This window comes from Pipistrellus hanaki (assembly GCF_964339955.1).
Source record: "Pipistrellus hanaki genome assembly, chromosome: 16".
Classification (NCBI taxonomy): Eukaryota; Metazoa; Chordata; class Mammalia; order Chiroptera; family Vespertilionidae; genus Pipistrellus; species Pipistrellus hanaki.
Window position 1 is genome coordinate 29,090,010 of NC_140518.1, and position 14,629 is coordinate 29,104,638.

General features: G+C 37.2%; 1 protein-coding gene across 10 annotated transcripts in view; it reads right to left on the minus strand.

Moving 5' to 3' along the window:
* NF1 (neurofibromin 1) overlaps positions 1 to 14,629 on the minus strand; it is a 222,318-nt gene that overhangs the window by 97,770 nt on the left and 109,919 nt on the right. For 8 of the 10 annotated variants that reach the window (XM_084862720.1, XM_084862719.1, XM_084862717.1 and 5 more), the window contains 7 exons: positions 14,430 to 14,546; positions 13,712 to 13,893; positions 13,384 to 13,595; positions 10,560 to 10,721; positions 10,322 to 10,425; positions 8,516 to 8,651; positions 1,196 to 1,258 (listed from right to left, as the gene is read on the minus strand). In XM_084862720.1, the coding sequence (XP_084718846.1) occupies positions 1,196 to 1,258; positions 8,516 to 8,651; positions 10,322 to 10,425; positions 10,560 to 10,721; positions 13,384 to 13,595; positions 13,712 to 13,893; positions 14,430 to 14,546 (976 nt within the window). The remainder of the gene's footprint in view (positions 1 to 1,195; positions 1,259 to 8,515; positions 8,652 to 10,321; positions 10,426 to 10,559; positions 10,722 to 13,383; positions 13,596 to 13,711; positions 13,894 to 14,429; positions 14,547 to 14,629) is intronic. The other 2 variants (XM_084862721.1, XM_084862723.1) reach the window with 1 other exon arrangement.

A 14,629-nucleotide genomic window follows, 5' to 3' on the forward strand; every position in this document is an offset into this window, starting at 1 on the left:
GTAAATTAATTTCAACAGTGATGGTGTATATTATGTTAAACCCATGTATGCTGAGAATTAGAAGGCGGAAGCATTAGAAAGAAATGTTTTTATTAAGCAAGATGGACATCCAACCCAATTCATTTGCTCACAGCGGATCAAATTTACTTAACATAAAATGAATACTGAATGGATATGAAAGCATATGTTTCTAAATTTTAATTTAGTTCTGAATTTAAAAAAGAAATTTATTATTATATGGAAAGCTTAGACACAGAATGAAAGATGAAACCAGATGTATGCTCTAAATCATACCTTTTTAAGCTAACTACCTACATGACTCCTAAAGGTTTCCTTTACCTATTTCTCTAGAATTATTAGATAGTGCCTGCTGGATAAGAATAAGTCATACTGACAGATAATGGCAAATTTAAAATGAATGCATGTTGTATTTTGGATAAATTTCACTCATGGGAAGAAAATAATCTTAACTACCCTAATTTTCTTCCTTTTTAATTAGGAAGTTCATAGTAGTAGGAAGTATAGTCAGATCATGTTTGCAAAATGAGATATTTCTCTATAAATACAGACTCAATGAGTTTTCCTTAATTTCAAAAGTACTATGTTCTCAGTTCCAATAGTTTAATAGTGATTTTCTCTAAGGTAAAAGTGGTTTTTAAGATTTTTATAATCTAAGCACAAATATCTAAATTCTGGCTGGGATGGTCTAGATAAAAATATCAAAAGTAAAAAAATAAAATTTAGCAACTTTTAGATAAATTTAGAAAGTGATACTTTCCCTCCACATAATTCTATCAATTAAGAAACACTTTCATTTCTAGAAAAAGAAACCACTCACATCACTTCAAATAAGAAGCAAGAATGAAGAGAGTCAGCATTTCCTAAGGCCTTGAAATTAAGTTTCTTTTGCATTCATTTACAATTTAAAAAAATAACAATAATAAAATTAAACCAGAGATGTAACAAATGCCCCCAAAATGTCTTTGGGATAAATCAAACCAAAGGAACACAGAGAATGTTTCAATGTAACTTAATTCCAGGGTTAATTGAAATGAAAGCTATTTTGTGCCAGAATTAGTAGAATGATTTTACAGTGAAGGTCAAATAGGCTGAAGTGAAGATGTTCTTAACAAACAGCAAAAGATTTTGGTTTTGCTTTGAAAGAAACAGCTAATAAAAAGTTCTCCAAACTTACTGATTTTTTGTTTTCCTTTTTTTCTTTTACTGTAGCTTTATTCAGTAGGGAGTGGCAAGTTGCCTACAGAACAGAGATGAGCACAAACAAGTCACAGCACCAACTACATACAGCAACAAAAACAATGTTGGCTTGTACATAAAATTACACGATCAATGTAACACAAATGGAATCAACAAAAAATTAGAAATCAACTGAATTTAGAGGGATGAATTTTATTTCTGGATTTTAATTTTTTAATACATTTTTAAGCCAAAGCACTAAATAAATAGCAAGAAATGTTGAAATAATCATATCTACTATTTCTGGCTATAAATCACAGAAAAGCTCTCCCCAAGTGGATTTGAGGATATTTATATTTACATGTTTCAGTTAATTCCTAGCTTTTGATAAATTTTATAGGAAATGCTGATCACAAATAGTTCACACAATTAAAACATATCTACATGATTTTTTTTATCGATATAGAATACTTCTCTGTGTATCCTTCAATTGACTTAAAGTTCTTTTTTCAATAGTTGGCATTTAATTTAAAGTCTACTTAATAAAAATAAACATTAAATGACTAAATAGAAAAACTCACTTTAGAGATTCTGATTTTTAAAATCTCTCTTTAAGAAATATTACTCTTAAAATTTCATATTTTTCTGTTTCAAGGCTACTTCCTAAAATAGTTCTAACCAGAGAAGGTTAAAAGCTCTGCAACATCTGGGAGAAGAATGTTATCAGCTCAACTAGAAATAAGCATTAATTAATATTAAAGTGAGGAAACTGCAGAGAAAATTATAGAATAAAATTGTAAGCCTACTTAAAATTTTTTACACATTTGACCATTTATCAGAATGTCTTAAAAAATAAACCCAAAAGAAAAAAGCATCAAAACCCACAGAGACATATTGGTTTAATCTCTCAAAGCTTCTTCTAGGTCAAAGAGTTATTTTTAAATTAAAATACTCCTGACTGGACTAGACCAGGCACAACTATTACTTTAAAAATATTTTAAAAACCAAATTAGAATTATGTAATCCACCTCACATAGTATTTTATTCTAAAAATTCTGTGCATTCAATACCATACCCATAACTTAGGCTTCAAGTTAGTTTGACATTTGCTCATCCATCTGTACATCCATCCAAATAGTTATTGTGCATCTAAATGCTAGATACCATTCTAGGCATTGGGATGTGGCAGTAAAATAGGAAGACACCGTCCTTTTCTTACGGAGATTTGGTACGTACAAACCTTAGCCTACCTACAAAGGCAATAATAACTAAATATATAACTTAAAAAATGCAGTTTTTATATGTTTTTTAAATTTATGGTATGTAGCTATCATTTACTGCGTTAAAAATCTGTGTAAACTACTTCTATTTAGAGAAGCAGATTTACTGAGAAAAGATAATATTTTTTGAAATTATAACATTTAGCTCTTTCAGAATGTTCTCACCATAATTTAAAAATATCTATTCTTGAAATTATTTTCTCATTATTCTAAAACTACCAGGAAGAAACGTGTAAATAAATACACAAGAAAATGCTTTAATTATAAATGTACACTGTTCACAGTTATTTGGCTCTTCTTATGCAACCTTAACCTAATCCACTAAGCAAGAAAGTATATAAAATAAGATCTGATAAAAGCATGACTTTGAAAAGGCTTAATGCTCAAAAATATGAATTCAAGTAAAAAGAGCAAAAGCTCAGAGAAGTTTATTAGCTGGCAATAATTCTCACTTAGCTTTCAAAATTTCCCCCGTAGGTCCAAAAGCAGGAACCATGTTTATTACAACAAAAAACAATCAACTACTATTCCTCCCAATAGTCCATAAAGGTACAAAGATACCACTATGTTACTGCCAAAGTCAAAAGGGCAGGAAAAAGCCAAAAGAGGGAAGACGAATAAAAGTATAAGAGCAAACGAAGGAGAAAACTACATTTGGAAGGAGATTCAATGGAAGATTATCTCAAGATTAAAGCTTTTATGCTATCTCTATTTTTTAACTAGTAAATATAAATTGTCTGTTACCAGTCACTTAAAAAAAAACTTATTTATAAATAACATAGTATACCTTTGCTCCATAGCACTCTATATTCCTACAAGTTTACCCAAAACTACAAAAAATTCACTGGCACATTTAAATAGTATTCTTAAAGAGAATAATTTTATGTGCAATTTTAATATGGTAATTCAGGTCTATTATAACACCGGGTATTTTATTATGGACTGCTTTAAAAAACACAACACATGGTGTTTAATAAGCCACCTGCCTCTATTTTCTGAATTATTTTCACTATTATCCTTCCTTGCTAACTATGAAAGCTACTTAGAATCTTGCTTACTTGGGTGGGAGGAATCAGGGAATTTATTCCTCCATTAAATATTTCCTAAGCACTTACTAAGTGCTAAGCCCTCTTCCTTTCACCTTATCAGAAGCACGGTCTTAAATAAGACTCCAAGTTTGCTGATGATACAAAAAGCACGTTTTCTTTTAGGATGACGACCACATGAAGAATGTGCACTGAAATCGACTAGAACATGTAATCAGATAGGTAGTCAATACTCTTAACTAGCAAAAGTCAAAGTCACTGCAACTTTAGAAATTCATTTGTTCTCTGAAAAGAGTTACTACTTGGCCAACAAGAAGTTGACCCAGACTGTTTTTAATATGTGTTCACTGCGTCTTACCTGTTTTTCAAACAGAATTACTGAATTAGATTTAAGTAAAATCTGATTAATGACCAAACTTAAGAGAAACTATTATTCACTGTGTTAAGCTGTATTCATGTTATAACTAAACCATCCTCTATTCTGAGATTTAACTATCTGAAAAAATTATATGGGGTCCTCCTAAGCTTCCTTGAGCTATTTTGAAAAGGCAGAAAAAGTCACAATAAGTTGCGAGTTTTAATGCTAAGTATGCTTTACCATCTATGATAATAAAAGTGTAACATGCAAATCGACAGAACGACCGAACAGTAGAATGACCATCTGGATGATCTTCTGGACAACCAAACCATGACACATACTGGTGTGAGGGACAATCGATGGGGCGGGGGCTCCACGACCACAGAGCCCTGGCCAGGCGGGCGGGGCCTCCCTCTGCTGGGCGATTGATCGCGGAGCCCTGTGATCGATCACCCTGCAGACGGAGGGCCACCTGGCCGGCGGCCACAGAGGAAGGCCCAGGCCACCGGCCAGTGAAGCTGTGGCGGGTGTGCAGGGCCGGCTAGTGATCACACCTCAGAGGGAGGGCAACTGGTGGTGGGGAGAGGAGCAGTGCTGCACAGATGGCAAGCAGTGGCAGGGGTGGGGCCAGCTGCTGACAGCCAGGGGAAGGAAAGCCCCAATAGGCCCTGATCACCAGCCAGGCCTAGGGACCATACACAATAGTTTCCGGATTGCGAGAGTGCAGGCCAGGCTTAGGGAGAACCCCCGTCCCGCCGCCATGCGTGAATTTCGTGTACCGGGCCTCTAGTCCTATATAATAAAAGCCTAATATGCAAATTGTCCCCTTGGCTGGGCGTTCAACTGGGAGTTCGACCAGGGGCAGGGACCAGCTGGCTAACCACCTGTGACCCCTCCCCCAGCCGGCAGCCCCTAGAAACCCTACCTGTGCCCAAATTTCATGTACTGGGCCTCTAGTCTACGTAAATGATGAAAATTTTTTTTATAGATACCACAGATACATCATTATAAATAGGAATGGAGACAATTTTCACACACAGAAGCCTGAAACAGCTTTTTTAAATGGTAATTTCATTGATCTTGCTAATGTCTCTAAGAAACTGAAACCTGTGCTTAAAAAACAAACAAACAAAAAGCCCACAAATGGCTGGGATGACTGCAAAGATGGAGACACAAAGGCATTGGTTTTGGTAAATGCGTAATTTCTTTCCTCTATACCCGCCCCTGTCCCAAATTCCAGACCCACTAATGTTTCTTCCAGAATCACAGTTTAAATAGGATAAGTGGATCTGCATTAATCTCCCTTGGATAAATAACTCCTGAAACTGTATATGCAATTCAAAAACACAGTGAAAGCCATAAAAGAACAACTATCTATTTCCTCAGTAGGGATGACTATGGACAGGAGAATCATTACTTGCAGTACTAATGTGAGAAAGACTAAAAATTTGTTCTGAACGATGCAATATCTATAATAATAAAAGAGTAATATGCTAATTAGACTGGACGTCCTCCCAGACGACCTTTCAGACAAAGCTGGAACTGCTGGAGGGAAGCCCAGGTCCCAGGTACCAGAGGGAAGCCGATGCCAGCAGCTGGAGGAAGGAAGGTCTACTCTTGCACAAATTTCGTGCATCAGACCTCTAGTATTTTATAAGTAGCATTCTACATAAAATAAAGAAATTACTCTATCCTGGGAAAACCTGCCACAAACATATTATACGCCCTTCCCAAATATTATTGAGAAACAACTGTATAAGTTTAAGGCATACAGCGTAATGGTTTGATTTAGGTTCAACTAGCATCCATCTTCTCATACAGATACAATATAAAGAAGAAAGGAAAAAAATTTCTCCTTGGGATGAGAACTCCTAGGGTTTACTCTTAAAACTCTCCTATATATCATGCAGCAGTATTATCTTAGTCATCATGTTGTGCCATATATCCCTAGTACTTATTTATCTTATGACTAAACATTTGTACCTTTGACCATTTAATTCCAATTCCCCCTCACAAGTCTGATCTCTTTATCGTGTTTATTTTTTTAGATTCCACATATAAGTGAGATCATACAGTATCTGTCTTTTCTATCTGACTTATTTTACTTAGCATAATGCCTTCAAAGGTCATCCAAGTTATCATAAATGGTAGGATTTCCTCACTTTTTATTGTTGATAATATTCTACTATATATACAAACACTTCATCCATTCATCCACTGTGTCCTCATATGATGGAAGGGGCAAGGGAGATTTCTGGGGTCTTTTTTATAAAAGCATTAATGTCATTCATGAGGGTTCCACCCTAATTACCTAAATATTTCCCAAAGGCCCCATTTTTAGTTCCTAAAGGTAAAGAGTTAGGTTATTTGGGATCTTTCTTGCTTTTTTAATGAAGGTATTTATTGCTATGCATTTCTCTCTTAGAACTGCTTTTGCTGCATCCCACAAGTTTTATTATGTTGTGTTTCTGTTCTCATTTATCTCAAGAAGCTTTATTTCCCCTTTAATTTCTTCTTTGATCTACTGATTGTTCAGGAGAATGTTAATTTCTATGTGTTCATAAATTTTCCAGTTTTCCTCATATTTATTTATTTTGAGTTTCACGTCATTGTGGTCAAAAGAGATACTTGCTCAGTATGATTTCAATCTTGAATTTGCTAAAACTTGTTTAGTGGCCTAACATATAATCTATCCCAGAAAATATTCTGTGTCTTTAAAAGAATGTGTATTGTGCTGTCATTGGACAGAATGTTCTATATATATTTGTGAGGTCTGCTGTTTCCTTATTGATTCTATAGATGATTTATCCATTGTTGAGAGTGGGATAAATTACCCAGCTATTATTGTTTTACTGTTTATTTTTCCATTTAGCTCTGTTAATTTTTGCTTTATATATTAAGGTACTCCAATGTACATAAATATACAATTACTATATCTTCTTGATGCATTGAACCTTTTATCATTACATAATGACCTTTTTGGCCCTTTTTACTATTTTTGGCTTAAACTCTATTTTTGTCTGACATAAATAAAGCCTGAAAATGGTAATTTTGGTGATCTTGCTAATGCCTTTAAGCAACTAAAGTTGTACACTAAAAAACAAATGGATGAGGATGACTCTTAACACATTAAGCGCCCTGTCAGTCACCGGGGACTGACACTATACTTTCCGTCCGGAAGACAAAACAGGCTGGGCGCTTAACGTGTTAAAAGGAAGACACAAGGCATAGGATTTGGCCCTGGCCGGATACCTCAGTTGGTTGGAGCAGCAATCGCCAACCGGTGGTCCACGGATCACTGGTGGTCCATGAAGCCCGAAAGTTTGGCAACTGCTGGTTTAAGGAAACCTTTGAAGCAGCGGTCGGTGAGGTCCGAAAGGTTAGTGACCGCTGGGTTGGAGCGCTGTCTGTACACCAAAAGGATGAGGTTTGATTCTGGTCAGGGAACATATCTAGGTTGCAGGTTTGACACCCAGACAGGGCAAGTGTGGGAGGCAACCAATCAATGTTTCTCTCTCACATCAATGTTTCATACTCTCTCCCCCTTCCTCTCTCTCTAAAATCAATAAAAGCATACCCTCGGTTGAGGATTAAAGGAGAAAGGCATGGGTTTTGGTAGGAGCAGAAATTCTTTCTCCAGGATTCCCTAACTCTAGACCTATTAATGTTTCTTCCAGAATCACAGTTTAAACAGGCTAAGTGGATTTGCATTTATCTCCTTTGGAATGAATGCATTTGCAGTTCAAAAACAAAGTGGAAACGATGGAAGAATAAAGACCTAATTTCCTCAACAAGCAGAAATGACTGTGGCCATCTGAACTTAGAGGCAATTACTTATAGTGCTAGTGTTAAAAAAATCTAGTAATTTGATCTAAAAGATGGTACAACGTATTTTCTAAGTAGCATTTCACTTAAACAGATAAGTCTTTCCTGGGAAAATGATACAAAAACATTTTATCTTTTTTAAAAATATAGTTTTATTATTGATTTCAGAGAGGAAGGAGAGAGAGAGAGAGAGAGAGAGAGAGAGAGAGAGAGAGAGAGAGAGAAACATCAATGTTGAGAGATAATCATTAATCGCCTTCCTCCTACATGCCCCACACTGGGGATTCAAGCCCACAACCCAGGCATATGCCCTGACTGGGAATAGAACTGTGACCTCCTGGTTCATAGATTGGTGCTCTACCATTGAGCCATGCCAGCCGGGCAAGCATTCCATTTTAATAAAGAAATCAAAATGATAGATCAAGCCTCACAATGCAAAAAGCAGATAGTACACCTGTTTCATATGTTAAAGCCCCTATGAGTAATACAGGCAAAAGATAGCAAACAAACAAAATTGCTTAATATATCTCATTTCAACCACATTCACTATACCCAATAGACCTGGTGCATCTTAAACTTGCTCTCAATATAAGAAAAAATGATTATTTTAAAATACCTCATTAAAATACTTAAAACTGTCTCCTGATATTTGTTATTTTCAAAGCCAATTCCAACAATTTTTAATGTTTACTCATCTAATTTGACTCAGTATTATTAATGACCCACTATCAAAAGCTAAATTCCTCTTTGGTAAAGCATTCTTTTTAATTTAGCTTTGGATCAATAATGGTATCTAACCTTAAGCATACCTGGTATAAACAGTGGCACACACTTCGAAGCTGAGGGGGAAATTCTGAGGAGGAACTGATGATGGCCTGGAAGAACTTTTCAGTCATCTGAAGGAGGTTTCGCTGGTTATCCTCAAGGCTCTCTGACTGTTCTAACCTACAAAAAAAAAAAAAAAAGTTAAAAACACTCCTTAAAAGAGACTCTTTAAGAGATAGTCAGCCAAATCAGGCAAATACAATGTTTGGACTTTGTTGGCATCTTGATTTGAACAAGCCAACTATAAAAAAAGAAATTTTGCAAATGGTGTATTAAAATTCTTATTATATTCTTACAAATTTAGTATGTGATTTTTAATTTTTTTCCCAATCTAGTAAGTAGGAAAGGCATCTCATGTTTTTTAACTTTTATTTCCATGACTTCTGGTAAAGTCAGAAGTGCTTTCATGTATTTTGTGGTCATTCGTTTCCCCTATTTTGAACTGCCTTTCATATCCACCCTGATATTTCTAACCACTAGGTGTCCCTCCCTCCAGTATCTAAAATTCAGTTTGCCCAAAATTAACTGATCTTTTCTCCTACTCTGTCTCACCCTGTGCTGCTCCCCATGCTGTCAATGGCACCATCACTGTCCAATCACGCCGTTCTGGTGACCTCTGATGTCTCCATTTGCCTGGTAAACTCCATTACTGCCCCCATTCAATCAGGCTTGCTAATTCAATCTGATCTCTAAAGTCTTGGTGTTGTGATTTAAGGCAGAAATTCAGAAAACAGGCTTATTTTTGTGTCAGGTTTACCCAGGAAAGACTGATCTGTTTACTTTATGTGAAATGCTACTTATAAAATGCATTACACATTTCACTTCTACCACTCTGATCTCTATGGCCTTGTTCAAGACATTTAACTTTCCTGGGCCTCAATTTTTTTCATCAATAAGCCGGGAGTAATAATTCTGCCTATTTATTGGGTTTAAATTTCACCCAAGGGCTAACAAATCCACAAAGCTTTCCTCGGGCTCCCCAACTTGCATAATCTGAACTCCCAAAACACATTCCCTATGAAACTTACTCTTAACTACATTATGTCTTATCTCCTACTAAACTGTAAACTCCTTAAGGAAGGAAGTACTCTTTGTCTCCTTAAAAACTAGCACAGTTACCAAGTAAGTATTGAATTCTTATTTTCAGTCTCTTAATTAGTAATTTTTACTTATATACTAATTTACATATTACATAAATGATTAAGACACTTAAGTCGGCGCTTCAGAATCCTGCAATTAAAAAGATTAAGTTGCAAAACCATGTAGTAATATGCTACCATTTATATTAAGCACTCACATGATAACATACAGTTTCTACAGCTACATATGCCAATGCATTGAAAAAGGACAGAAAAACAGATTAAAGTAACAGTGCTAAATCTCCAAGATGGTATAATGATAACTGCAATTGTTTTTTAAGAAAAAGTATTTTCATATAACTTCCATAATTAAAGACTAATTTTTAAAAATATATTCTTAACAATTTCAAAGCAGGAGAGGGAAAGAGAGATAGAAACATCAATGATGAGAATCAGTGATTGGCAGCCTCCTGCACATCTCCTACTAGGGATCAAGTCTGCAACCCAGGCATGTGCCCTGACCCTGACAGGGGACCGAACCATGGCCTCCTGATTCACAGATCGACGCTCAACCACTTAGCCACACCAGCCAGACTAAAGACTAATCTTAAGAATCAAGGGGAGAAATTGCGAGGGCATGACATTGTACAGTGCCTCATTGTAGTGGTAGGGGGAAAAATGAAGAGCAGTTGTAGATGAAAGATGACAAACCTGGTAGGATCCACTTCAAAGCTAACAAGTTGCCAATCAGAGGATGTGATCACAATTCGTAATAAAGGATCCAGGAGTTTTTGTAGGTAGGTAGCACCATATACCTAAAGAAATACACAAGTAGGAATTTATTATGCCTGATTCAAGTACCTTGCATTAAAGAGAATATTTGCTCTGTACATTCTGTAGAAAATCATTGCCATACCTTCACATAAGAAAAAGATGAATGAATACAAACCTTGAAACAGAAGGTCATTATTTTACTAGCTAAGCTGTTCCCTCGAAAAAGAGTCTGCATGGAGTCTGCCAATTCTACTTCCTTAGAAAACATGTTCCAGAGCAGTTGGTAGAGTAAATGCCGAGAATCAAATAGAGTCACTAGAACTCGAGCTAGTTCATCCTGAGAACAAAACAAATTGTGTTAGGGTGGATAATGCTATTTTCTTTTATGCAGGAAACTGAAAGGCAAATCCAAAATTGACAACCACACACTGAACCGAGATAAATGGTGACTGATTAATTTTCCTCCTAACATTTATTTGTGCTCATCCTATATATTAAAAGCCTAATATGCTAAGTGTCTGGTCATCCGGTAACTGGTCAACTGTTCAACAAATCAAAGTTTAACTGCTAACAATATGCTAAGGCTACTCAACCGCTCACTATGACATGCATTGACCACCATGAGGCAGTCGACTGGTCAACCAGTTGCTATGACATGCACTGACCACAAGGGGGCAGATGCTCCGACCAGTAGATTAGCTTGCTGCTGGGGTCTGGACGATTAGGACTAAGTGAGATGGGCCAGACACAACCTGGAACCCTTCCTCCCTAGCTGGCCAACTTCCTGCATCCCTCCCCAGCTGGCCCCTATTAGGACTGGGTGAGATGGGGCTGAATGCCCTGGAGTCCTCCCCCATCCCTCTCCAGACCGACTGTGCACTGGTGGGATCCCTCGGCCTGACCTGCACCCTCTCACAATCCAGGACCCCTTAGGGGATATCAGAGAGCCGGTTTCAGCCCAATCCCGCAGGCCACTCCCCTCGGGAGGGTGCCAGACGCAGGGCTCAGGCTGGCGAATGCTACTGCGGCAGTGCAAGCCTCTCCTGATTGATTGGGACTGACTGGGCGTGAGCCCACGGCAGGTGCAGTGGGGCCGGATGAGTGGGAGCAGCAGGTAGAAGCTGCAGGTGGCACTGGACTACGGGTGCCCGTACACAAATTTGTGCACCAGGCCTCTAATATGTCTATAATAGATGACTATTCCTATATGCCTAATAATAGAAGATGATGGCAAAGCATTTGGCTTGATATGCACAGATGATTTTTCTCAGGAAAACAGTGAGCAAGAACAAGACTTTGGTCACATGACCACAAGAGCTCTCATATGGTCAGAGAAACTCAGTGAAACCTGAATATGGGCCAGAGAAACAACAAAAATGAAAAGACTACAAGATTTGCAGGAGGAAATCAGGAAATAGACCTGGTACATGCAGAACCAAAAGACTAGCAAGAATTATGTACAAAGTGAGGGAGAAGGGCTAATTCCTACCTAGTACTTAAATGATAACCCTCATGATTGGCTCTGGTAAAGTATTTTGGGGTATACTAAAGAAAAATGATGTGATGATAAGTCATTGTTTAATCACACATTCTGGGAAGAGGCTTAGAATGAACAGAGGACAAGGTCTCTGCTGTCGTGGAGCTCACATTCTAGTAGACTTAGAATAAATTCTCAAACACATTAATTTCACAACGTGAATAAATGCTGCCAAGAAAATATAACAAGGTAATGTGACAGAATGACTGTGGTGTGGTTTTGATTGGATGCTCAGAAAAGTCGTGGCTAAGAAAGTACACCTGAACTTAAACTTGAAGAACAGGAAATCGGCCATTTAAGAGATCAGGGAAGAAGCACTGCAAGCAGTAGAGGTAGCAGCAGCAGTGAGAGTGCTGCAGGGTGGAAACAACCCAAACATAGCTCATGGCCAGTGTGGATTAAGTTTGGTGAGCAAGAAGGAAAATGGCATATGATGATGTCAGAGATGAGGTAGGGCCAGGTAGGGTAGAGCCTTTCAGGCCAGAGTATGAAGAATGAGATCCTATAGCTTTTTATAGCAGAACTTTACAGGCAATGACAGACTGCCTTATTAGTTATAACTTACTAAACTGAAATCATTTTTGGTACAATATAAACTAAGCAGCTTTTTAACATGGAAAGGGAATTCCTTCCCAAATTTTTAGCATATATTATTAAAAATGATATGGTTTTAGGAAAATTTTTATTAAGAATTCAAATAGCCACATTATGTTTTCAGTGTTTAAAATATGCAACATCAGCCCTAGAGGGTTTGGCTCAGTGTATAGTGTCAGCCTACAGACTGAAGGGTCCTGGGTTTAATTCCAATCAAGGGCACATGCCCAAGTTGCAGGCTCGATCCCCAGCAGAGGGCATGCAGGAGGCAGCTGATCAATGATTCTCTTTCATCATTGCTGTTTCTATCTACCACTCCCTCTCTGAAATCAATAAAAAATATATTAAAAAATAAAATATAAATAAAACATGCACCATCAGAATTTCAAATGCAAATAAGAGTGCTTAAATTTTAAAAAAATTATACAATGCATTATTAAAAAAAAAAAAGTCATGAATTGGGGACAGTAAATAGGCACAAGCCTTGAATTCTAGTTCTATCATTATTAACAAGTAAATATGAGATTTACACTAATTATTTCAGTTAGTATATGAAGACACCAGAGCAGTGGTTTTAATTTTCTTTTCATCAGTGTTTAAATACAGTTTTTTAGTAGGACAGGTCAGGAGTTTGCATTTTACTTTAAGTGTGAGGATTAATAAGATCCTGAATACTTAAGGTAAGAATACTACTGAAGACCAAGCTCCAACCACTTCCCCACAGCTGAAACATACTCAAATAATATCTCAAGTCTCTTGCAGCTCTAAAGTTTTAGCAATTCGTTCAATAAACATTCACTGAACAAATGAATTCTGAACCATCTGCTATGTGGCAGGCACTTTCCTTTTCCACCTTCAATGCACTTACCCACTGAGAGCAAGGAACCACATTGGCCAGGGCCATCGCTATAGGGAGCTCTCCCTGATCACCCATCATCGTGACCAGCTCCACCAGTCTCTCAAAGCGGTCTGTCAACACCGTTTCAGCAAGTGTGTCAAATTCTGTGCCTTGTTGAAGGATTTTAGTCAGAACTTCCATAAATGTAGCTCTTGTCTGGAGATCTTTGTGATAACCTAAACCTGATATGAACAGATAGATGCAAATTTACTAACATGACCTTGCAGAAATAATTTTACTGGTCTTATATGCCAATTCTGTAAGTTTCAAATTTCTATATGCTCTCATTTTATCTCACCTATGGAATGCATGAGGCCACTGTCCACGTTAGCATTGAGTAAGTTTGACATTGCAAGGACTGTACAGTGCCTGAGTGATGCCAGCCTCCGAGACATGCCACGTTTCCTGCCACCTGTTTGTGCATTTTCATCTTCAACTTCACTACAGTCATTCAAAAGGTTCATAAACAACGTGAAATACCTGAGAAATAAAAAGACTGACCCTTATACAGTGAAGGCCAAATCAACCGGAAAACTATTCAGACATTCTGAAATCAACACGTGTATTTTACGAGTGGGTCTTGAGTATCTGCTCCTCCCCAGACTTGGAGTAATCAGCTAATGTGGATCGTTATGAAGTGTGCTCTGTTGCATATGATTTTACCCTGACAGAGCCCAGTATATATTCCAAATAGATGCAATGTAAGCACATCACGTTTAATGCTTAGCATATAAAATTAGCGGTCCAAACAGGCGATGTGGGTTTTACTGCCAATAAAAATTCACTGGTCAGTAATTTTCTTTAAAAACCACAAAACGCAGTTGTTTTCCTATCCCACTCCTGACACAGGAAATATTGCTTCATGCGTTACATTTTATGAGACAGCAGTTGATGGCCATAATACCAAAGCAATGATGTCTGTGTTCTAAATATAACCATTTATCTCTTTGATCACACTTTGTTTGACTGTGTAGGACTTTGTTTTTTGCTTTGTGTTTTTGGTAACAGAAATTTACTTAAGAAATAACTGTGATTTGGCTTCCATTAGTTCCACACCATCTCCTTCCTCAGGCTGCAGCGGAAGGCCAGCCAGGAGTGAAACTACTGCTTCCATGCTTGCCTGGTCCAAATCTCTGAGGAAAAAAATATTTAAAGACCATAGTAAGTTTTTCAATTCTTCCACTCCACCATCCCCTCAAATACATTTCTTCCAAAC